This window comes from Rhagoletis pomonella, unplaced genomic scaffold (assembly GCF_013731165.1).
Source record: "Rhagoletis pomonella isolate Grant_MI unplaced genomic scaffold, Rhpom_1.0 Rhpom_scaffold_00001, whole genome shotgun sequence".
NCBI lineage: Eukaryota > Metazoa > Arthropoda > Insecta > Diptera > Tephritidae > Rhagoletis > Rhagoletis pomonella.
Genome location: NW_023458555.1, coordinates 51,661,228 through 51,688,428, shown reverse-complemented (window position 1 = coordinate 51,688,428; position 27,201 = coordinate 51,661,228). Strand labels below are relative to the sequence as shown.

At 36.4% G+C, this 27,201-nt stretch overlaps 1 protein-coding gene across 1 annotated transcript; it reads left to right on the top strand.

Moving 5' to 3' along the window:
* The first annotated feature begins 1,009 nt into the window (after positions 1-1,009).
* Positions 1,010-25,982, top strand: LOC118746145 (transketolase-like protein 2). The gene is made up of 3 exons (XM_036479932.1): positions 1,010-1,292; positions 23,033-23,368; positions 24,313-25,982. Exons 1-3 carry the CDS (start codon positions 1,189-1,191, stop codon positions 25,751-25,753), a joined length of 1,881 nt encoding a protein of 626 aa, XP_036335825.1. The 5' UTR covers positions 1,010-1,188; the 3' UTR covers positions 25,754-25,982.
* Positions 25,983-27,201: the final 1,219 nt, after the last annotated feature.

Below are 27,201 nucleotides of genomic sequence, written 5' to 3'. Positions count from 1 at the left end.
AATGGTTTTTTTGTTCCCCTACTTTTTGTTGTCAATCACTTTTTACTCTCACTTCAGAGAGTAATTTTGCTGTTTGACAGTTTTACAGGATTTTTCCACGAAAAGTATTGGATCAGAGCTATTGTATTCGATGGTTAGAAGGCTGATCTCACGGTACTTTGCGCGTATGATGGGGTCTCGTTTCTTGAGGATTTGGCAGAGCACACTTAAATTTCAGGTGTTGGGCATGCGTCCATCTGACTATAGTCTGAATAAAAGTTGATGCGTGCACCTTACCCAATCCTGGCCACCATACTTGAATAGCTCAGCCTGTAGACCGTCAGCTCCAGTAGCTTTATTGTTTTTCACCCGAGTAACTGCAATTCGTACCTCATCATAGTCAGGCACCGGATCCGTCGTCATCGACTGGGGCTCGGTGGAAAAGTGTTCTCTCCATATTTTAAGTACGTTATGGACATTGGTTATTAGGTCACCGTGGCTATTTGTATAGTATACATTTTTTTTCTATGATTTAATTAATGCATGTGCCGGAATTTGAACCTGTGACACACGAAATTATAGGCGACATCTCTACCCACGGTGAAATTAAAAACAGGTGTAGTAATAAAGCAGCTTTCTCGCTTTATTTTCTGTATTTTATGGACGTTCGGCTATCTTATAGAAATTTTTCAAGTTTTCAAATAAGCTAGTGTCAAATATTTCTTTCACCGTTTTTCTAGCTCAACGGGCCCTATTCTTTACTTACATATGCCATAGATACAGTCGCAGTCGAACACTATGAATTCAGCAATGACCGCGATTAAAAAAACTTTCGTCTCACTGGTGCATTCAAGTTTTCTCTACAGGGTATTAATCCGCTTTCGTTCTGTCTTACCAATACATTTGCATTGACTTTCAAGCGTGGATACTTTTCCATACGTTTTCTGGAGCTGATAGTAAGTAGGGAGAAAATGAACCGAAAGTTACAATACAATCCAACTACCACAAGTCAAGCATTGAAACGCTTGAGCAACCGGTTAGTGGGGTAAGCTACTAAGGCTCTATCGTCAGTTCGCTTTTGTACGCCAGTCGCTTTGGTTAGCTTAGAACGGACGTGGACGCGACTTTGTCACAAATTCTTAAATATTTTCAGCAAATAATTTCCTTTGAAAATTTTCATTCAACGAAGTCAATCACAAAAGTGTAAAAATGTCGTACCACAAGCCTGAAGCAAAAGCCATCCAGGAGCTGAAAGATATCGCTCATCGTCTGCGTATCCATTCTATTACATCAACACAGGCATCGAAATCCGGGTAAGATTAGTAATTAATTTGTAATGAATGTCTACATGCCGAAAATCTGCTTAGACTATTGCTAAAAAGAACAGTTATTTGAGTTAGTGGCGTGATTTGCAAAAACTTAAAAAGGCCCGAAATGGCGTACCTTGCACTATTAAATAAATGTATGTACGGGTATATGCATATACATAAATGTATTAACATACGTACGGGCAATGCACATACTAATAAGCCGTTTATTTTGAAAGTGGCATAAGTCACTTCGTACCTCTTGCGGTTAAATGAATGGCTACTTGTAACTGAAGGCATCTCTAATTAGTAGCTCTATCTTCGTAAACTAACGACAAAATCCTCTACCATCAGTGGATGAAGTTCAACGAATAACGGACGCGTTCATATACAAGCATAAGTGGTGTAAAGTGACTTATGCCGCTTTCAAAATAAACGGCTCATATGTACGTACTTTTGTGTACTATGAATAACTTTATTTTAACAGTCGGTTGATGAGAGTGAGCTAACTAAATGAGTGTGAGAAGCCTGTATATGAACCAGGGGTGACCGGCAAATTTTTATATTGCACTGAAGCCACGTGGTTCCGCAAAAACCCTTCATATACACTTACTTATTTATTACTTTCTTGATAAGCCATAACTCTACACTTCCTTTTCTTTTCCATAGCTGTTGCTTTTAACCATCAGTGGATTAAAATGCGAATTGACCTTTGTTGACATTCATGAAAAGTGCTAAAAATTGAGTAGATAAGTATAGGTGTGAGCGTAGGCATTAGTAACGACCTGATATGATGGCGTGAGATTATGCATGTTGTTTGTGTGCAAGGTTCTAATAGAGTTGCGCTAAACAAACGTCACTTTAACAAGGTTATAGGAAAAAAATGGATAACCCGGTAGGAAATTCTGACCTTTTGATTTTAATTTTTGTATGAGATTAAAATGTAGTTATTTCTTTAAATCTTGTTACTACCGTATATCTCGCTAATAATCACCCTGGTTATAAGTATTTCCAGCTTAAATGCTCTAGAAAAATTAAAACAAAGTTTCCATATTTAAATATGTACATTAGGGTGGTCCTTATAATCAAATTAACGATTTTTTCAGTCTCACCCACTTAATCGGTAATGCCAGGGTCTCATATATCACATATAAATTTAGGTCCCAATTGGAATCGCTGAAGACGTCTTCATAGGGTAATCTGAAGTCTGACTCTTCTTCGGTTTGCAGCCAAGAAACATGCATGCGTCAAAACCCGATAATAGAAATGCTTAACTTTAGACATAGCTTTATTTTTAATCCAACCTTTAAATATAAAGTGAGCTTTAAAGATAAAAGTAGTAGTTCGTTTGGTTCTATTACATTGATGAACCGTATGCATGCATTTATAACCGAGGATTTCAATATAAGCACAGTTAGAACCTATAAGCGGGATTTCCATACAAGCAATCGCGCTTAAAAGCCCAAAATCAAGTGTATTTTCGATTGTGCAAACATCCGGGAAATACAGTGAAACCTCCCTTGGGCGGACACTCACCGTCAGTCATTTTTTGTCCGCCCAAGAGAGGTGTCCGCTTAATGGAGGGGAAGCCTATTTTAGAACTTTTTAATGTTTTAATTAATTGAATAGTCACTATTTCTTATTTGAATAAAAGATATTGATATTACATCGTTCAAACAAAAATGTGCATGTATTTTTTCAAAAGTGCACATTTCATTTATGTGCGTAAGTACATATTCAGTAATAACAAAATAAAAATAAATATTACATTTTAGTCCATAAACTACATAAAACCATAGATTCATTACATAAAAAGCTGGGAAATTGTCGATTGACGTACGTTTTATTTTTTAATTTTTTTCAGTGTCAGTACCTTTTTCATCAATAGTTTTCATGTTTTTATCAGTCTCCAAGGGTTTCTGACAATTCAAATAACGAACCTAAACCACTGCGCAAACCAAACTAAATGTGTGCATAACAATCACATTTTGTGCGGGAAGTCCCCTTTTTCCATTTAGTAGTCCGCCTATGAGGAGTTCGCGTCCGCTCAACGGAGGTTTTTGTTTGATTTGTTATGAAAAGAAATCTTAATGTCCGTTGATAAGAGGTTCGCGTCCGCCCAATAGAGTTTTTGTGTCAATTTTATGCAAAATAACTGTCCGCGTCCGGCCAAGAGAGTGTCCGCTTAAGAGAGAGTAATTTGTTCCGAAATTTATACTTAAAACTTGGTATAGGGAAAAATGTCCGCCCAAGGGAGGTGTCCGTCTAATAGAGGTGTCCGTTAGGAGAGGTTTCACTGTACTGTATTTAGAGTAATAATAAAATAAAAAATAAGGCAGGCAAAGGTAACAGAAGTCTTCACTAGAATAACTTGCAATACTTATTGTACCCCTACTAGGGAACTTACCTTTTATAAATTTACTTTGACAGATAGTTATTTAATTAGGATAAATGCAAAAGGCACAGCCAAGACTCCCTTTCCCATATGGTTAAGATGAGCTCAGAAATAGTTTTGCGTGTTCTGGTAAATATTCATTCTGTGGCATTCTCGTACTACATGTAAAAAACAGTACCAAGCAAGCATTGCTGAGAATTTACTACAATACAACCAGTTTAATATTGATCGCTTTTTCCAAACAGGGAGTAAACGTATGCGGACCAACAAGTGAGCTAACGTCATTTAAGAGTTAGCTGAATATTTGATTCTCGAACGATTATAGAAGGGGCTGGAGCTTGAATGACTTTGACCTTAGTCTAACAAATTCAATAACACTTTTTAGCATTCAGATTAGAAAGGTGATATTAAAAACCTCAATATGTGTCGATGCATTTGCTTGCACTTCACCAATGGCAGTATGGAATATTGTTTAAAGTGCTTAACTACAAACTTCTGAGAGCATAAATGTGTTCAGCCGAATGCCGGCCGATGACTTTAGTTCTCTCAGTCAACAGCTAAATTAATATGTACATATGTATTTATGTATATTTATACTTTTATGTGCTTGTTCCCAGCAAAAAACACGAGTACCACAGAAACGAAAATGGAAGCGAGCTAGGCGATGGGAATCGCTTACACTTTCGCTTCAAGAAGGCCTTATTTAAGCATGGGCATGTCATTGGCCGTAAGCCCTTACCCGCAGCATTACCTTCGAACGAAGGGAGAACACATGGGTAGACCGAATCCAGAGAAGCGAACAAAGAATGCCTTACAGAGAAACTAATGTAGAATGTCTAGACAAGTACATACTTATATATGTATATTGAATTGAAATCACAAAATGTCTTAAAAGATTAAAATTAATTAAAATTTTTATAAATCAGTTTTTATACATACATATATATGTAGTTAGGCATTTATATTTTACTTAAAAATCGGTATGTACATACATGCATATTTAATTAAGCTTAAAATTGTACTTCCTCACTCTTGTACTTCACTTCATTGACTGACTTCAACTTCGCTGCAAATTGAACAAAGCAAAACATGATTTTTATGCGAGACAAATTTCCACAGAAAGTAACGGTAGAAAAAGAATGTTTGGATATTCATTCTATTTTTCAGCTGACTACGATGCAGCATTCTACTTTGCATTCCCTGAAATGAAGCAAAGAAGCGAAACAAATAAAATATTGCAGGACATTCTACTTTGCATTCCCTGAAATGAAGCAAGGAAGCGAAACAAATAAAATATTGTAGACATTCTACTTTGCATTCCCCGAAATGAAGTAAAGAAGCGAATTAAATAAAAATATATATATATATTATAGGACATTCTACTTTGCATTCTCCGAAATGAAACGGAGAAGCGAAATAAATAAACTATTGTAGGACATTTGCAATGCCTAAAAGAAGCGAAAAAATTCGAAGGCATTATAACGCTATGCCTTCTAGAACACGTTAACACTAAAAGCGATTACCGATGATTGCCCTGAAATTGAGATGGTTGTTTAAACCTACAATATTATGAAAAGCGTGAGCAAGACAAGGACAAAAAGGCAAAACATGCCCTTTTAAAAGGTTAAGTGTAACATCAAACACATTTTCCAAGGGCAACATTTTTTGGAAGAAACGAAATCACCATAAAAGTATATAACCGTAATCACAATATGGATGATTACTATTCAAAAATTTAATCAATAATTGTATTGATGACTAGCCAATTCCCGCTTACTTCGCGGCGCCTAATAAGAGCTTTTGCGTTGGCCAATGCAAAAGAGCGTTTGAAAACAAAATTAGTCTGTAAAGTCAAAATTTTTGATTTAAGTTGAAACCACTAAGGCGCAGTATCCTACTCACACATAGGCCAATAGTAACGCTGTGATACCATATGGAATACCAATCCCTTTCGGTATCATGAGCTTTGCTGATGGTCTTATTTCCACCTGTGAGATCTCCGCCAAGCATGCGTAATCTTTTCGCATGATCTTGCAACTACAACATTGGTGCGATGCGTATACCAATAACAGTTCTTATAGGGAAACTCAAGAGCACAGAAGTGCGTTTTCTGTTATAGGAGGGCCAAGAATCCTCGCTGTCCGGTTTTTTGCTAAATGAGTCATGTGATCTCTTAAGTATCTTTCAAATGAAGCAATTGATATACCTACGGTGATCTTTCCTTGTTAATTCGCCACTTTTACAATTCGTGGTAAAATTTATGAACTGATTTCTGGGTATATGCAAGACCGCATGATCGTGCAAGTGGGCGTCAGAAAAACTTAACCCCATCCTTCATTTAGACATCTGAAAACTAAATTCGTATAACTTAAACATAGGGCCAAAGCAGACCAACCACACGGGGTTTCTATACATTTTGGCTGCAGCGCCATCCATTGGGTTCATTTTCTGCAAAACCGTTGCTTATCATAAAATGAATACGTGTTATGAATTTCAACCTTAACTCCAGCGGCACTAATCGGGTAAATTTTTATCAAAAGAATTTTCCATCACACAGGTACATAGCTCACATTTAAAATTTGAACGAAATCGGTTAACAAATACGATTTTTATGAATGACTCTACTCCAGCACCACCTAGCGAGTTTTCTAGTTAGTAGCATGTAATAGGACCATATATGTATGTATGTAAGATAACCTCCGACAATGTGACGGAACTCTATTCAGTGGTTTTTGAGTTTATTCCGAACAGCGAAAACGGCTATCATTTTATGCAAATAGGTATGTAGATAGGACAGTTTATAGCGAAACTCGTAAAAGCAAAGCTCCATTCTTTGTGAAAAACTTAAAAAATTCTTCAAAGTTTTCACATAAATTTTACCTTACTGAAAATTAAAGACAAAGTTACAATAGTTCAACGGAATTAAGAAATCTAGGAGAAAATGGTTCCCAATCGAATGATACTTGCACGTTTACGTAAATGTATATCGATCCAGTCTTTCCAATAATTAACACTTTTCGCCATAACTACGGTATTGATAACATTAGTAGCTGTGTAGAATTTCAGGCCGTTAGCGTAAGAAGTTCCAGAGATAAGCTACTATATGAGAAGTTCAGTTTGTATGGAAGGAAGGAGCGACGCTCATTTCCCAATGCATTTGCAATATATGCATCAGTGCTAAGTTCAGTTCCCCAGCGTAATTGGTTTTAGAGATATATTGGCTTTTTACGTTTCAGTCTGTATATGAATTTTAGGAATATCCCGAGCTACATACCGAGTAAATTTTTGGTCAGAATATTTATTTTCAACGTGTTGCCAAATATGAACCAAGTTGATGCAGCCGTTTAGTAGTTTAGTGAAATACATTGTAAAGAGAACTGTATGAAATTGTAAAACGTGACGTCTCAGATTTCTTAATTTTTTGGCAGCAAACACGAAAGGTTTTAATTTTTTTAGCGAAAAACTTTCCACACAGAAAAAAAAGTTTGGGTTATATCAAGGCGAAATTTTGAGAACGGTCCGTTGCTAACTCTAAATATAAACAACGACGCACTGGAAAAAGTTAATACGTTCAAATACCTAGGAATAATGATCAACGATAAACTAAAACAAAAAAAAATGGATTCTATATTTTCAATTAGAGCTCTTGCAATATGTACATCGGTGAAAACTGCATTTAATTCCATACATTAACTTTTGCGTGATACGCTTACAAACATACAAACAAACATACCAAAATTTTATATTTGGCTTCTGTTGATCTAATAAACCCCCTACTAATTTTTCTTTAACATCTATTATGTACAGATATCGGCCTGTTGCAATTTTATTATTCTCAAATACTCTCGTTTGATACCCATATGGCAACACTTAGTTTATATTATAAATTTTACTGAATTACATTTTCAAATAAGTGGCAACCCGCTTCAAGAATATTTTCAAAAGTAAGCTTCCTAATCCTCTTTAGTTTAATATTCGTATTGCAGTATTTCATTTATTTAACCAATTTTAATGAATACTATTATTCAATCAGTTGGCAAATCCCCTAAAAATATTTTCAGCATTAAAATTTCCTAGCCTCTTTAGTTTGATGCCAATATTGCAATATTTAATTTATGCTATCAATTAAATTAAATTAAAGTTTTCAAATAGGTGGCAACCTTCCACTAAAATATTTTCCGCTGTAAGCCTTTGTAAATTTCTTTCTTTTGACAGCCATATTGCAGTATTCACTTTACCGTATCAATTGACCTAAACTGAAATTTTAAACACAGGTGGCAACTCTCTAATTTTTTCTTCTATATTGGAAGCTAGATCTCTAGCGATACATCGGTGAAAACTGCATTCAATTCCATGTTTTCGACTGATGCGCGTACAAATATACAGACAGAGAGAGATTCAACAATTCAAAAATTGTTTATTTGGCTTATGTAGCTTTAATAAAAACCCACCATATTAATTTTTCTTTAATATCTATAAGGTACAGACATCGACCTGTTACAATTTTATTATATGTATAGATGAAGATATAGATTTCATTTATTTTATCAATTTAATACAATAAGATTTTTCAAACAGGTGGCAGCCCTCCCTAAAAATATTTTCGGCAATAAAATTTCCTAAACCCCTTCAGTTTAATACCCTTATTGCAATATATAATTTACCTTATAAATTAAATTAAAGGTAAATTTTCGAACAGGTGGCAACTCTAAAACAATATTTTTGTCTGTAAGCCTTCTTCAGCCTCTTTCTTTTGACGCCCATATTGCAATATTCATTTTTTCTTATCAATTTACTTAAACTCCAATTTTCAAACAGGTAGCAACTCTCTAATTTTTTTCTTCCTATATTTTAAGTTAGACCTCTAGCAATACATCGGTGAAAACTACATTCAAATCCATGCATTCGTTTTCGAGTGATGCGCGAACAAACATACAGACAGACAGACAACAATTCTAAAAATGGTTGATTTGGCATCTGGTGCTTTAATAAAGACACCCCACATTAATTTTTCTTTAATATCTATAATGGACAGACATCGACCTGTTACAATTTTATTATATGTATAGATTACGGCTACTTTTAATTAATCGTTAGATTTTCATAATTAATCAGAATAACATTTTTCCAACACTGGTTAGTACATATGTATATATACATACATAATAATAATGATCCCACCAGCACAAAGTTTCACTTCTGAAAAAAGTAAGCGAGCTAGTAATAGGTCGGGGGCAGGGAACGAGGTCATTTCGTTGTAAGAGAAAAATATTTTTTGTTTTTGTCCTTTTCAAGAAATTTTAATACTAAATTCATATGAACCAGAGTAGCGCTCAACTGATGGAATCATATCCCTGCATATGCGAGTTGCTGATTTGCAGTTGAGTATCATTTCATTTTCCTGCATGCGCGAGTCAGATATGCAAACAACTGATAAACTGATATTCCCAGGTTTGCAATTTTGTAAGATATGAATTTCGTAGGACATTGGCTGTGTTAAAATTCATCGAAGAATTCAGTAGTTAGGCCCTCACTTTTGCTATTACAAATTCATTTCCTAGCTATTACCTTTTGCTACTGGGATATTTTGTCGCTTACACTTTTGCTAAGCCGTTGGCCGAGCTTCTCCTCCAATTTGTTATGTGCGTCTCTCTATAGCTTTACGCCGCCTTGGAACGGCAACTGCATTTTATGAGAACCTGACAAATACAGTCGGAGGTATGACATTGCCTGCCGAGTGGCGCAGGGCCGTCGGGATAAAACGTAACCTTTTTCTGGGAATTTTCTTCAGTTTTAAGTAATTTTTGGGAAATATTAAGGGCATATTGTCATTTCGTAAGGTAATTTTTTACTAGTTTTTAGGTCCTTCCTGATAAGCAAAAAACTGGGTTAACCTTATAAAATAACCAAATCTATAAAAATTTTATCGAGTTTAAATGCAAGCCATTGGCGCGACGTAAATAAATTCGAAAATCTGATAGAATGATATCAAAATTAATTTCGCGTTACATTTTTACATAGCACTCGTATTTCAGTAGTAAATATAAGTTATTAGTTTACATTTTACATCAAACACTAATAAATTCTTACTGGATCTAATTTTTAGATAAGCGGCATGTCAACTTATTGCCTTTTTACGGTTAGAAAGCTGTTCCTTTCGCACTCACCTTGCATACATACACTTTGTTTCCGCTTCAAGAAAAGACTTGGGTTTCAATTTTAAAAATTTACAATTTCCACTCAGTTTACATGGCGTATGAGAAACATTCTTTCCTGCTCATTTTGCATACAAAAAATCTTTGGACATTTTCATATGACCACTTCCCTGCCAGCATTTTCTATTGCGGAAGTTACTAATTCCTCGGGAAGAACTGCTCCACCAAGACGTCACGTCTTTATCATACGAAAGCGATAAAGCAATTTGAAACTATTTCGATTGGAATGACAGTAACTTGTGCTATAAATGTTGAAGTGATAAAGAAGACTCTTCTGTTGATTAAATTTTTGATAAAACTTAATAGGAAATTCGGGGTACCTCTGAGCTTGCAACCACAGCCGCAGAATTACTTACGCCATTTTCGTCCTGCTTTGGGCTTAGACTTCTAGCTCAAACGCACTTATATTTTATGAAATTCCAATTAAGCATTTTAAGAAGCAGTTCCAAAATGTATGGTAAAAAGGCATTAACATAATAAATCGAATAACGCATCTGATTAAAATCCAAACGTAATTTTATTATTTGTTATACGAATATGACTGCTTGCATGTTAACTGAAAATTAAAAAAAAATTTTAAAACGAAAATATAATTTTACTTGATTGAACTTTCAAGATTAGCCTTGCTAATTTTTAAATCTTCAAATAGTAAGATCATCAAAGCACCTCTTAGATAGAAGATAGAAAAGCGACAGAAGGGTTTTTTGTTTTTATGATTTGATAGTGACGAAGAAGTGACATCCGGGCGATAGGCGATGAAATTCTCTTCCAATTGCTGACAGGGTTATTACTTCTTTATTTATCCATCGATTTTCTCTTGATAAAAATATAGTAAGGTAGAACCGCTGAGAGTCACTTTTAAAATTCTTGTCGTTTCAAAACAATTTAAAATTTAAATTTACTCACAAACTCACACACACATTTTCATTTTCAATCTCAAGCAACAACAATTTCGAACAATAAAATTTTTTTATTTTCACTTTTATATGATTTTAAAATGTTGGCAAACTTAAAAAAAAATCATGGGCGACAAATTGAGAGAACGGTTCTACCTTGCTATATTTTTATCATGGATTTTCTTCATTATCAACTTGATTTTTTTTTGTAACAGAACACAGCCTGCAATGTATTAAACGTGCGTTCGACGTGAGTTGATACAAGTGGCACCCAATTTAAATATGGAACGTTTGAAAATTTTATATTATCAGGAATAAGGGCTTTTTCCGCAATATAATCACTTTTTTCAAGGTACAATAGGCAAAAAAAGCAAATATCTTAATTCAAAAAGGCAACATCAAATGTGTATATATGGAATCAGGGAAAGCTAAATCGAGAACATTCTTAATCGAATATACTCTATCTCTTTAGCAGAAAAAAAGGCAATTGCGATAAAATCCGTCCCCTGGTTATCACGCCCTCCAGTTTTGGAATACACGATCTCTAATAATAGCATGTTATTCACCATTCGACTTTGCCGGGCCCGAGGAGTGGAACTACATTTCCCGCGCATTAAATACCGCCGCCGAAGAAGTAGTCGGATTTCAGCGAGCCCGAAAGAACAACTAGTACGGTGAGGAATGTCAAGAAAACGCAGCGAAAAAAGACACCGCCTATAGGGTCACGCTGCGATCGGGCGCAACGCGAGCCATGTGGGACCGTTATAAGAAGCTGAAGAAGGAAGCGAGACGTATTTCCAGCAATAAGAAGATAAATGCCCAAATACGTGAGTGCGAAGAGCTTGAGATGCTGACCGACTGGAAAAACGCCAGAAAATTTTATCAGAGAGTTAGGCGACTTACTGAAGGTTTCAAGACCAGGCCGAACTCCTGTAACCGATGTCCAGAACGAACTTAAATAATGGAGGGGATACCTTTTTTTTTGGAATTTAAGTGTGCTCTGCCCAATCCACAAGAAAGGCGATCGCCCCATACGCGCCAACTACCCCGGGATCAGCCTTCTAAGCATAGGTTACAAGGTCTTATCGAGTGTATTGTGTGAAAGACTGTAGCCTACTGTAAACGAACTGATTGGGCCTTATCAGTGTGGCTTTAGACTTGGAAAATCGACCATAGACCAGGTATTCACAATACGCCAAATTTTGGGAAAGACCCGCGAAAATAGGATCGACCAACACACACCATCTATTTGTCAATTTTAAAGCCGCTTCGACAGCACGAAAAGGAGTTGTTTTTATGCCGCGATGTGTGAATTTGGTATCCCCGAGAAACTAATCCGGCTGTGTAAAATAACGTTGAGCTCCGTCAAAATTGGGAAGGACCTCTCCGAGCCGTTTGATACCAAACGAGGTTTCAGACAAAGTGACTCCCTTTCGTGTGATTTCTTTAATCGGATGTTGGAGAAGATAATAAGAGCCGCAGAACCGAATCGCTCTGGCTCGGTAAAAAACAAGGTCTGTTCTGCCTTATCGGGATTAGATAGAGAAGCAAAGCGAATGGGCTTGGTGGTGAACAAGGACAAAACGAAGTACCTCATGCCATCACACAAGCAGTCAGAGCAAATGCGTCATGGCACCCACGTCACTGTTGGCAGCTACAAATTTGAAAAAGTAGACGACATCGTTTATTTAGGAAACAGCAGTAACACCCACGATTGAGAGAATACAAAGGTTGCGCCGATCTCGGACCGCTATACCTCTATTAACGAATTTGACAGAATCGTTGTTTGCATGACGTCACACTTGTGCAACTTGTTTACGTTTTCCTTGCAACATTTTTTCTTCTTCTTCCATTCTTACTCACGTTTTGGCATTTCTCTCTCGCAATTGCACCAGTGTGACGCCACACAAAAGTTATTCTCAAAAAGCCTCTCTGACCGGCGCAATCTTGTATGCTATCATTCTTGATTAACACCTTTAATACTGTCAGCCCATGATACAAGAAGAAGTTTCATTTCAAAATTTTTGTCAAAAGATAAGTTTTTGAAGTTTTATAAATTAGTTAGTCTGTTCCAATTGCAGTCCGGTTTACAGGATTTAGTCAGAACTTACAGGAAGTCGTTCATATTGACATAAAACCTGTAAGTGGGAACACTTTTGAGAGAGAAACTGAGCAACTGTTCCTAGTCAGAAGTTACAGGATTTAGTCCGGAGTTTGTTTACCTGTAAGTTCATGAAAGGTGTCAAACAATCAGCTGATTTGAATGTGCAAACAAAAACAGAAAGCGGTGAAAGCAAAGAACCTTATATTTGTAGAAAAAATGGAAGTAAACAACGAAATATTTATATTTGAATTATAGATTTTAATAATTATTTAGTGATATTTCAGCCAAATCAGTGTTGTACCAATGACATGTAAACAAACCAACTGACGTTTGTACAGGAAATAGTGCTTTTTGCGTTCCCGTGCACTTCAGCATTTGTTCTCCTTTTACTCTCACTTCAGAGAGTAAAATTGTAGTTTGACAGTTCCACAGGTTTTAGTCCGAAGTTCAAAAGAACAGACTAAGTCTGTTCCAATAGCAATCCGGTTTACAGGATTCATTCAGAACTTAGAGGAAGTCGTTCCTATTGACATAAAACCTGTAAGTGGGAACACTTTTGAGAGAGAAACTAAGCAAGTGTTCCTAGTCAGAAGTTACAGGATTTAGTCCGGAGTTTGTTTTCCTGTAAGTTCATGAAAAGTGTCAAACAATCAGCTGATTTGAATGTGCAAACAAAAACACAAAGCGGTGAAAGCAAAGAACCTTATATTTGTAGAAAAAAATGGAAGTAAACAACGAAATATTTGAATATGTATAGATTTTAATAATTATTTAGTGATATTTCAGCCAAATCAGTGTTGGTACAATGGTGACATGTAAACAAACCAACTGACGTTTGTACAGGAAATAGTGCTTTTTGCGTTCCCGTGCACTACTGCATCTGTTCTCCTTTTACTCTCACTTCAGAGAGTAAAATTGTAGTTTGACAGTTCCACAGGTTTTAGTACGAAGTTCAAAGGAGCAGACTAGGCGCAATCCCGTATTCCTCAGACTAAAACTAGTTAAACTGTAAAAAAATTAAAATTCGCTCAGAGCGAGAGAGTAACAATGAAAAGTACGGGATCGCTTTCTAGTAAAAAATGGTAACGTCTGTCATCTTCAACGTAACTTCCAAATTTTGGTTGAACATTTTTGCTTATTTTGTATGTAAACAGACATCAGCTCACACATGTTAATAACCAAAAATACTTTCAAATTCATTAGAATCCACTTAAATTAGTAATTAAATACTTTTCAACATAAATTAGCAGAGCGAACTTTTCTTTTCTTTACAATTTGGCTGTCAAACACCACAGCTGATCGTATGACACATATACCAGAATTTACCACCAAAAAATCTTCGGACTAAACCTGGTAACTTCTGACAGAGGGAGGACCTCTCTTTTTTGTCCTCTCAATAGTCAGAGAACCGAGTACGGGATCGATTTCCAGTAAAATCTGACTGATTCTGGCTATTTCTGACTAGTACGGACTCGTACGGGATCGCAACTACTAAACAAATGAAACTACCTTCTATTTTTGTATCACGTGTCAGCCTTGAAACCGAATGGAGAATCACTCTTGCCAACAAGTGCTACTTTGGACTGAGTAGGCAATTCAGGAGTAAAGTCCTCTCTCGACGTAAGAAACCCGCGCTCTATAAGTCACTCATCATTCCTGTGCTGCTGTATGGCGCGAAGGCATGGGCAATGAAAACATCTGATGAGCCGGCTCTTGGAGTTTTCAAGAGAAAGATTATATGCCAAGGTCATGTCGTCGAATGGACAGAAACGCTGCAGCTCTGAAAGAAATAAACGCGGGTGGCGATGCTGGTAACAGAGGAAGAGAAAGGCCTCCTCTGCGTTGAAAAGACCAGGTGGAGAAGGACTTGGTTTCACTTGCCATTTCCAATTGGCTTCAGTTGGCACAGAAGAGAAACGACTGGCGTGCTGTTTTGGACTCGGCCAAAATCGCTAAGGCGGTTACAGCGCCAATAAAGAAGAAGAAGACTTCACCAAAAATTTAACGACAAGTTTTGTCAGCTAATGGCACTTTAAAAGCTATCGGTACTTAGGTTATCAGCACACAAGCTGCAATCGTCGAAATTTCAAGCATTATTCAGTTATAGATCTGATGATGACTTTGGTTTGTATTTTATGTACATACATACTTAGTAACATATCGTCGTTTAAAGTACAAAACCGCGTATCGTGATTCTGCAAAACCGCGTAACTGACATTGGCTGCCAAAAATTCGATTTGCTCACATAAGCTCTTGGCTCAATCCTTATCCATTCGTCCTGAAATAAACTAGGCAGATATGCGATTGCTTTATAAAAAAGAGAACCATTTAGAAATATGAGTGTTTTTACGCTCTAGGAAATAATTTCTACAACTTCACATACGCGGTTTTGCATTTTGCTGATACGCGGTTTTGCTTTTTGTTGATACGCGGTTTTGCTTATTGTTGATACGTGGTTTTGCACGTATCAAGAAAATGAAAACCGCATATCAACAAAATGCCAAACCGCGTATGTAGTTTTGGCAGCAAATGTTAGTTACGCGGTTTTGTACTTTAAACGACTATATGTATGTATGTCGTTGCCTAAATACGCACGTAAAACGCATGAGTATCATAACATACACATAAATTTGAACAAATATTTTAGTTGGTGTATTTCTCTATTCCATTATCACGCAAACGACTAATGGTTTTGTTTGTTATCGATTAAGCAAAAAACCACTGCGGTGTAGTTGTATGCACATATGGACATAGGAATACAATTAAATATTGGAGTGTCATATATATTCTTGAAATAGATTATTGCATGCATGCATAGTACATACCTATATATGCATATATGTATGTATGTACATTATAGCGGTAAAAAAATTTTTTCCGAGATAAGGTTTGGGGCACCTTCCAAAATTTTTCTTCTTGCCGAAAGAGGTGCTGGTACCAAACTTCACGTTTCTAAGTACAGATGTAGAGGATGAAACTCATATTTTACTCTAGAAGTATTTCGTACATATATTAATCAAACAATTGGTTAAGCACCTTACGAATCTTTCAAATTTAAAGTATCTAGAAAAATATCATAAGCTTCAGTTGTAATGGCAACCAATAATTTTGCCAGTTTCACAGCGATCCAGTAGCGCATTTCAAGGTCATTGAGCACCCTGTATTAGTTGTTACATACTACATACTGCAAATTTTACTGCGCCATATAGAAGAACGGGCATGGCAAGAGACTTGTAGAGCGTAATTTTTGTTCGTCGAGAGAGGGCTCTAATTTATAATGGCCTACAGAGGCCAAAGTAGCACATGTTGGCAAGAGTTATTCCTTCGCCTAGGTAGACAAAGTTCTTCACTGCTGCTGCCAACAGTGAAGTGTGTCTGGACACGCGTTGATTCTTTATATGTTGCCAGGAGGTACTTTGCTTGTCCTCGTTCACCGCTAGACTACTCTCTTTAGCTTCGTTTACAAGTTTAGAATCTAAACTAGAAAATGCTGCGGTTACGGTTCTTAGTTTCTGACCGACGATGTCGATATCATCTGCATACGCCACCAGCAACGTTCTTTTGCTATATATGGTGCCGCTGCAATTCAGATTGACAGCTCTTATTATGCTAACGCTAATGGAGCTAATAAAATTCGAAATCAAACCCGAAATAAATATCACAAAAATATTTTAAACAGAGTATTAAGGTCTGCTTAATGTTATAGGTCAATTTATGATACTCGGTCGAAGTCAGTTTAATGATATCAGTTCGAAATTTTTTTTATTTTTTTTATTGGCTCGGCTAAACACTAACATATGTGTAAGCTCCAATCTATTATTATTATTATTATTATTATTGGTTCTGAACTTTTAAGCGCGAAGTGTAAAAATGGAAAAATGTTGGAGAAGGGTGGCAGTTGCGGCACGAAAACAAAATTTAGCTTAATACAGAAATAGATTTTCAAATAAAAAGACAATCGGTAAAGCCGAGTTCCGTATTGTGATAATCTGATCACAGGGAACGAAAAGCAGCAGCACAAACACGAAAACAACACAGTTTTCAACGACCCTTTCCAGTCCACTTTCTGCAGAAGAGCCACTACCGCTTTTTATGGAAAATGATTTTACTTTAATTTTGCGGTATTCTCTTTGCATAATGGGATTCGTTTTTTTTTTTTGAGTTTGGCTTATTTTAGGCTATGAGTGCAGTATTAAGAAAATACATATACGAACGGTCTTTGACAACACGGAATTTCCAAAAAAAACAAACACTTTTGGGAGAAATTCGGTCTTCGTATAGATGTACTTAAGGTTGGTGGATTCGAAAGCAAAAATAATGTCAACACTACTCGTCGTGCCTTAACTAATCATGTTGTCTTTGCTAATATAACTTATCAAAACCTAATTTATCGGTTTAAAAATAAATTGATTTGCTCACCCTGCCACTTTCCATTAATATTATCCTAATTTCAAACCTTTTGCTTTCAAACTTCTGGAGGTCTACTCTGTATTGCGATTCTAAAAGCAAACCATTCGGATTCGGATACTTGGCACAATGAATTTGTATTAGACCATGTCCCCCTTTATTGCTTGCTGCCAAAATTTGTCATTTAATACCACGCATGCCCAGCGCTGGCAAAATTTTTAGCACTTGCTTATGGAGTTCTACCAACCCTGGACATGGATGTTTTATACCTTATCGTTGAACAACAGACGATAGGATTACTTTTGACTGTTCTTCCACATAAATATGTCAAAATGTACTTAAAATGACAATTGCTTCATTACTATTCTCATCGCAGTCCAATATACTTACAGTAAAGGCCTGCAAATGTTGAACTATAAAACATAGCGACATGTGTCACATCATGCAAGTGCCAGTTCATATTAGGTGCGTTCGTTTAAAATCTCCAGCAGAAACCAACCAACTGCCAAATTCCGGCGAAATGTCATCTGGTCTCTCACAAGAGAGACATATCCAAAATAGTACGCGAACAGAAAATTTGCAGAAACTTGCAAGTTAGACGAACAGCTTATATAATTTTTGTTTACATACAAAAGTGTAAAATTTAAAACGTACAAAGAGTCATCGCAAAGTGTTATACTGACACAGTTTATTGATTAAACAAATAACTACTTATTTCTTACAAGTTTAATTAGTCGCATTTTGTAATCTTTATCTTCCAAACCATCAAATTCAATTTTGTAATTTGCGTAAATGCCAACCAGCTGTTTTTGATCAGCTGTTTTCCTGTTGGCAAATTGCTGTTGGCAAAAATTTTTCCAGCAGAAACCAGCAGCTTCCCCTCATAATGAAATGTCACTTTGCTCTCTCAATTTCCCCTACTTTGCAAGTTTTTTGCGTACGCGAACGCAAAAAGTTGTAAGTTTTGGTTAAACATGAACAATTAACAGCTACGCGAACGAACCTATTATGTCGCTCATACATGTATCACAATAACATATGAAGAAACTGACGAATAATTGAAATAAAATCATGCATCAAATCTATGCATGTCAACACAAGCAACATATGCGACACATGCGACATAGTTAGCATTATTAATTAAATTTTATATACGGGAAGAGATTTTGTAAATTTTTTAAGCACCTATAAATTAAAGAATTGTCTAATTAAAAATATCTATAGTATATTTTCATCCAAGGCAGGATCAAACAGTATTATAAATATGCTACAGAAGCACAACAGCGAATGACAGCATAGCTAAGTAGCAACGACATGCTAAACCAGTATGTTTGAGATGGAATGACATGGCATAACACCTCGTTTGAGATGACATAACATAGCAATGCATGCAATTTTTGAAAAAGACATTTTTACAGAAAATGTTGAATTTCGTAGCTCTTTAACTTACAGCAAAGACAGACGGCAGCGTTGACCCGGATCAACTCGTTAATTTAATTATTAAGAAATTAACTGCAGTTGGTTCAGGATAAGTCCGGTAGCTAATCCTCAAAATCAATGTGGATCAGAGGAATGGAAGGATGACAACACAAGCCAAAACAACCAGCTGTTGTCTACTGTACTAGTAAGCACAAACTAATAGAGGTGGAAGAATATCAACGATGCTATCGATATATCGATGGTTTGTCTTTTAAAAAACTATCGATACTATCGGCTGTAATGTAAGACCAATAAGAAAACTCTCTCCCTCCGGGGCACATAATGTAAAATGAATAAAACGATGGGTCTTGGTAACTCTTCCAATGAGAATGAGGATTTGGTAGTTCTTCTTACAAGAAAAAAAGGACTCTAAAGCTAAGGAAAGTAAATCTATCGCAGCGCTGCTTATTATGCTTAGCGTCAGGATTATTATTAATCAAAAAATTAATTAACCGATTAATCGCGCATCCTTATTGCAGCCCCTTTTGTGTGACAAAAATGACATGCACCTTTTAAAACATTATGGTCTTGTGTTAACAATATGCGTATGATAATGAAAGTCAACGTAAAAAGGAATAAATAAAGCAGTTTTCTTAATGGTAATCAGGGATCTTAAACTGTTCAGAAAAGTTAATGATAAATGTTTTATTAATTTGTTTAATGTTATGGATCCTCTATATTATCCGCCATCAAAAACAACGCTTAATATACATATATAGTATTTGGTATCAAATACCTTTGGATTGCAGCATCATCTGTTGAGTCAGCGAGAGCTTTCAGCAAGGTCGGATTAAATACTAACGATCGCCGAACAAAACTGAAGGTTTTTCAGAAAAATTTGTATGCAAACAAATAAAATTGCACAAGATATAGTACATGTAATTTCATAAAACGGCACCTTTTAATAAAAATTATTATTTTTTTTATAAATGAAATATGAGCGATAGTATCGATACATCGATAGTGTTCATCAATAGAAATAATAATAGATTGGCGCTTACACATATGTTAGTGTTTGGCCGAGCTTCTCCTCCGACTTGTGGCGTGCGCCTTGATGTTGACACACAAAGCGGAGGGACCTACAGTTTTATGCCGACTCCGAACGGCGATTGTATTTTTATGAGAAGCTATTTTTCATGGCAGAAATACACTCGAAGGTTTGCCATTGCCTGCCGAGGGACGACCGCTGTTAAGAAAAAAACTTTTTCTATATTTTTTGCGATGTTGCTTTGATCAGGGCTTGAACCCAAGTGCTGATGAGTGAAAGCGCACACTGCTTACCACTACACCACAGCGGCCGACAAGTGTTCATCAATACTATCGGCATGTATCAATAGTCAATACTATCGATAGTTTTCCCCTTCTACAAACTAAGCGAGTTTGGCGTTCGCGGTAGCAGTGGTGAGAGCTGCGCACTACGATTCCGTAGGACCCAGGTTTTATCCTCGATTCGAGTGATTATCAATAATTTTTATAATTTTTTTTTTTACATATGCATTTTATTTTACTATTTTCGTTTTGTTTACTTTCCACAACTATAATTTCATTAAAAAAATAGTTAATAAAACTAATTTAGTGAGTTTAAAAAAATTAAAATAAAAGTTGAACTGGCTGTGGGACTCGAGTTCACGACCTCGTGGCTCGTTAACCCGCTTTATTGCCTCCTTTCAGGGAACATACAATTTTGATTAGATCAACTACGCCGTTAGCCTGGATCAACGTTGTTGTCTGTCAATACTTTTACTCACCTCCTACCTGTTGCTGGCGGGAGTACATACACATAGATATGTGATGTCCAGATTAGTATGGGACTACCTCTGAGACACTACCTTTCCGAAGCAAAAAGAATTATCGGTTGACGTGGTCCAAAGTTATGCGGTTCTACTGACGTTTAAAATAGTAAGCATATTAAAAAACTCTGTCATTTTTGAAACTGTTTTAGATTTAAAACAGGAGTGTACGCGATTTCCGAAGTTAATGGTAAAATTGTGTATATTCCAGTAAGCAACGCGTATTTTGAAAGTGCATTTACTGAAATATGAAACCAATTGAGCGATCCGAGAAAAGCAGAACTATGTGTAGTGTATTTATAACGGTATATTTTAATGTAATGAATTTTGGAAATTTACGAATGGCCGTAGCCGAGTAGTTCAACACTGAAAATAAAATCTGCGTAAATAATAGTTGCATTTGTTTACTCATTTTCAGTAAAATCCAGTAAAAGTTTTAACAAATTTTCATGTTTTGGCGTTTTCGTAGGCAAAAACGTGCAAAGTAGGGGAAATTGAGAGAGCGAAAAATCACAGTTCAAGTGCAAGTTTTTTCGAGATTTTACTGGATAAATTTTTACTTGTAAGAACTTGCCAGTACGAAACACAGCTGATCGCATGTTGCTGGATGAAATTTAAACAAATAAGGAAACTGTTTGTGGGTTTTTATTGTTGAAATTCACAAAATAAACCTATTTAAATATAAAATATATTGTTTTATTAGGAATTTGCTGCGAATAAACAACCAATTTATCAGCTGTTCATGAAACTTGCAACTTATTACTGGAATAGCGCTCGCGTACTTGTTTGCAAATTTTTTCTATGAGAGCGAATTCTTAGAAATAAAGTTACTGGAGAGTTTCTGGCAAGTTACTGGATAATTTGTAAACAAACACAACTAATATAACGAAAACTTGCGTACATCTTACGAAATTTTTCGTCATATTGAGCAACAAAAGTTTTCGTTAATTGTACAAAACCGTTTTCGAACATACTACGAAAATATGAAACATAAGATCTTTAACTATTTACTAACGATTTTCGTACTATTTACTAAAGAACCTCGTACCACTTCCTTGTTTTTTTTTTACGAAATTTTAGTAAAATGCACAAAATAATTCGTATATTTAAAGAAAATATTTTCGTAAAATCTGCGGTTGTTTCGCAGAATGTGCGATTGCTTTCATTCGCTACACTGTAAAAAAAAAAAACATAGTACGAATTATAACACAAAACTTTTATTCTGTTTTTCTATCGTAAATTTTAAGCGTTTTAGCAACACGTTTTACAAAAACGCTTAACATTGATGAGGCATCATTGGAAAGGTATTTTCTCACCCTTTTTATTTCTTTGCTAATAAACTCATTCAAAGGATGAAAGAGAAAGGTAGGATGACCGAACGTCGTGAAAAGTTGAGTTAAGAAATGTTGGCATTTGATAAAAGGGACACGAAAGACTTTTATTTTGGACAGAGATAAAAATAGTGGGAAATTACCCTCTTACTGAGATTCCATAAGTCTAAATCAGAATAGTTTTGGCCCAGTTATTCAAGTTTTTCGTAAATCAATCTTTGAAAAGCCCTATCATAGAAAATTTTTTAAGAACGCCCTATTTCAAAATTTGGTTGAAGAACGCCCTATCTCAGAATTTGATAACAGAGCGCCCTATTTCAACTGAAAACATAATGAACATATTTTGAGATAGGGCGTTTTTTAACCGAATTCTGAGATAGGGCATTCAATCAAATTCTGAAATAAACGTTCTTCACCCAAATTCTGAAGTAGAGCGTTCTTTAAAATGTATAAAGCTCGGTATATTCAAAAATATTGTATATCTCTCCATTCAGCTTCGACTACCTTGATTTAAGAGAATCCGTGGTAAACAGCCATTGGTAACTCACGAAGATATTGAAAATGGTAATGAAATGTTATTGAAGTGACCTCCTTGACTGGATTTGACCGAGTTATGAAGAGTGCGCGATAACTCATAATCTTCTTCAATTAGGTTGCTATATGTCTGGAAGGAATTTTATGAATGTATCCTATTATCTAGCAGCATAGTACATTTCGTACTCAATCGAAACTAAGCCTGGTAAACGCAGAAGTAGAGCTTATACAAAATGCAGCTAAGAGTACGGTAATGAATTTACACCTTCTAGTCTGTAAGGTCATATTTGCGGTTGCATAAAGATCAATATTTTCTTTTCCTGTTTATAGCGATTTTTAAAAAGTGGTATAACTATTGATAATTACATATTTCTACCATAGCTCTACATGCAGAAGTTCGTCCCTATAGACTTTATTAGCCTGTGTTTTAAACAACCGTTAATGACAAAATAACTTTTCAAGATGGCACAACGCCGAAACCGGTTTGTCTCCAAACCAAATTTGACAAGGGATGACGGAAAAGCGTTCCACATTACATCAACTTTTTAAGCATTTTTATGATTTTTAACAAATGGAACACTTCTTTTATTTCCAGCCATCCAACATCATGTGCCTCTATTGCCGAGATCATGTCGGTTTTGTTCTTCAACACATTGCGTTTGAACTTGAAATTCCCACGTGATCCCTCAAGCGATCGTTTTGTGTTGTCCAAGGGTCACTCTGCCCCAATTCTTTATGCCGCCTGGGCTGAAGCTGGTCTATTTCCAATTGAGGAATTGCAGAACTTGCGTAAAATAGACAGCGATCTTGAAGGTCATCCAACACCACGTTTGAACTTCATCGATGTTGGTACCGGCTCTCTGGGTCAGGGTGTTGCTGTTGCTGCTGGTATGGCGTATGTAGGCAAGAACTACGATAAGGCCGACTACAGGTAGGTGTTGAAGAGGGCGTTGTCTTTATTTATGCTAAAGCTCGGAACACTTTGACGACTGCAACTTCACGACGTAACGACAGCGACATCATTTTGTCGACAAATGTCGCCTTGAAGCCAGCTTCTTAAACATTTTGAAGACCTCAGCGACATAGCAAACAGCCGATTTTAAAGTGTGACATTTTGGTATATTTATTTCACAAATTGTGTATTTTTATTTAAGTAAATAAGAAAAACATGAACAATCAAGAATATGTGATTAATTTTGCGACAATTTAATTTTGCAGCACTACATCTACTCATTGTCGCCGGCAAAATTAGAAATAGATTTAATTTGGCGACGTCGACAATTGCAGTCCTGCAGCCAAGATGTCGTGCTGTCGTCAAAATAATTGTGTCCGTAAGAACGTGTGTATTTAAAATTTGGCAGATGCTGCTTGTCGCTTGCTGTCGTCAAAGTGTTCCGAGCTATATGTATGTTTACAAAAATCGTGCATTCCATGTCAACTGGTCCACCTAAATATCTCAAAAACGGGTAGTTGTACCACGAAACCTTGCACAGATTTTTCAGAAGTACTTTTTTCGTTGCATACAAATTCGAAACTCTTAAATTAGATTTTCAGTATGTACAATTTTCAAGTTGCTGAAAATCGCATTGGTTTTTGGCATTTTTTTTTTGTGGCTGACAGTCTCACGCAATTTTTCTATACAAATGCTCAACAAGTTCTATTTATACAGATACTGTCAGCAAAAAATATTAAAAGTTGCAAATTTGTATACAACACTTCAATCAATTTCAAAATAATGGGATGAAAGTACATATGACAAAGAAAATCTATGCGAAGTTTGGTGAAAAGGTTTGGTGGCCCGGTTGACATGTTCACAGTTTTCGTACTCGTAGGTACATATAGTAGTGCTAATATTTTTTCTTTTAATTTTAACAGAACCTATGTTGTTGTCGGTGATGGTGAGTCCGCAGAAGGTTCTATTTGGGAATCACTCCACTTTGCTGGCCACTACAAGTTGGACAACTTGTGCGTCATTTTCGACGTCAATCGTTTGGGTCAATCTGAACCCACCTCGTTGCAACATCAAATGGAAGTTTATCGCAAACGTTTGGATGCTTTTGGTTTCAATGCCCTGGTTGTCGACGGCCATGACGTTGAAGAGTTGTGCAAGGCGTTCCATGAAGCTGCCACCACCAAAAATAAGCCCACTGCCATTATTGCGAAAACGTACAAAGGTAAATTCTTCCCAAACATTGAGGATCTGGAGAACTGGCACGGCAAGCCCTTAGGCGATAAAGCCAACGAAGTGATCAAGCACTTGGAAGGACTGATTGTTAATGCCAACGCCGTTATTCCACCCAAGAGCCCAACTAAGCTGAAGCCTGCACCGGTGGTGGATATCACAAATGTGAAGTTGTCTTCACCACCAAACTACAAGTTAGGCGATCAAATTGCCACACGCTTGGCATACGGAACTGCTTTGGCCAAGATCGGCCAAAACAACGACCGCGTCATTGCCTTGGATGGTGACACCAAGAACTCGACCTTCTCGGACAAGTTGAAGAATATATTCCCTGAACGCTACATCGAGTGCTTCATCGCTGAACAAAATCTTGTGGGTGTCGCCATCGGTGCTGCGTGCCGTGACCGCACAATCGCGTTTGTTTCTACTTTCGCCACTTTCTTCACTCGCGCTTTCGATCAAATTCGTATGGGCGCCATTTCACAGACAAATGTAAACTTTGTTGGCTCTCATTGCGGTGTAAGCATTGGCGAGGACGGCCCCTCACAGATGGGTTTGGAAGACATTAGCTTGTTCCGTTCCATTCCAGGCAGTACCGTGTTCTACCCCGCCGACGCTGTAAGTACCGAGCGCGCCGTCGAATTGGCAGCCAACACAAAGGGTGTCTGCTTCATTCGCACATCGCGTCCAAACACCGCTGTCATCTATGGCAACGATGAATTGCTCCAGATCGGAAAGGGCAAAATTGTGAAGCAATCACCCAAGGATCAAGTGCTGTTGATCGGCGCTGGTATCACCCTCTATGAATGCCTTAATGCTGCTGCTGAACTTGCGAAGAGTGGCGTACATGCACGAGTCCTTGACCCATTCACCATTAAGCCTTTGGATTCTGAGCTTATCATCAAGAACGGACGCGCCGTTGGTGGTCGCATTGTTGTCGTTGAAGATCACTATCAACAAGGCGGTCTGGGTGAAGCAGTACTGAGTGTGCTGGCTGAACACCGTGACTTTGTGGTGAAACATTTGTATGTGCCAACAGTGCCACGCTCTGGCCCACCAAATGTGCTCATCGATATGTTCGGAATTTCTGCGCGCAATGTAATCAGTGCCGTTGGAGCTGTGCTGAAGTTGTAAGTTCATGGCAACTTAAAGAGGCTTTCCTCTGAAATTGTTTCTCTTAATAACCACTTTTGGTTCAAAAAAATCGAAAGAGATTTTTGGAAGTTTATGAATGAATTAATTTTGTATGGCCTTTAAATATTAATTATGATTAAGAAATAAACTTACATCTATGTATCTATGTAAATCGGTTTCTTATTCTTTAAATAGGTGTTTAATAAAACACACTTCACTTAAAAAGCGATTAAAGTTTTTACATTTAAAACTCTTTTCGAAACTTCACAAACAATAGTTACGACTAAATCGGAGGAAAAGTTAGATTATGTTGGAATGGATGGATAGTAAAACTTTCGCACACATAGACCCGTTGTGATACCAAATGGAGTTACTGATCCCTTTTGATTTTAGAAAGATCACTTGGGTATAACCTGTGAGATCTCTACAAGGCCTTGAAAGTACGGTTTACCAAGCGTACGTAATACCTTTTCGTATACTTAAAACCCGGCGATGGCATAAAAGGTCTTGTACCACGACAATGGTTCACCCCTTGTCTTATATCGTGTAAACCAATTAGACAGTGGTCTTAGGATGCCTTATACGAAAGGGCATTTCTTTTCTATTTAAACTTAAGAATGGCGTTGTACCTATCATCTTATAGGAAGTCCAGGTAACCTGTGTGCTTTCAATTTCATTTCAGCAATTATTGCCTACTACTCAGAGTCATGTGATCTGTAAGAAACTGCCTAAACATGGCTATTGGTACCGTTTCTTTTCCTGTATATATCATCAAAAGATACTGATAATTCGCTTCAGATAATATGCTTTTAAAAACACATTTATGCTAGTTTAATGTAGAGTATGTAATAAATAAATAAACTTTTTGAAGTTTCATAAATTTTTTTTTTTTTTTAAATAAAATTTACAAAGAACTCAAACATTTTCAACCGGCTTCAAAAAAAGCGGAGGTTATCAATTCTTCGGAGTTATTTTTTCGTCTTTTATGTATGCCACCGCATAACTTTGGACCGCGGAAACTGATTCCAATAATTCTTTTTTTTTAGGGGAAAGATGGTACCTTAAGGGTCGCCCCGTAATTTGGTTTAGATCCGATAATTAAATCGTGAAAAAATTAATGGTACTCCTAAATTTGTATATGAGAATTGAAGTCGGTTTTGCTTTTTGCTTAAAAATTACTTGTTTAATAAAAAGTTCTATAAACACAAGACGCACTCAAGTTTCAAAAGTTATAAAACATTTTAAAAAAGAATTTTAATATGAATAAATTAAATAATTCCATGAAATTTTTACACTTTATGTTCATTTTCGTCGATTTCTGGTTTCTCATTTTTTTAATAATTCGAATACCGAAAATTTAACTGAACTTGTATTTTTATCATGTAGCTCATTTTGGTGGAACGAATTCGAAGTTAGAAAATTAAATCTTCGAATGCTTGTTGTCAGTG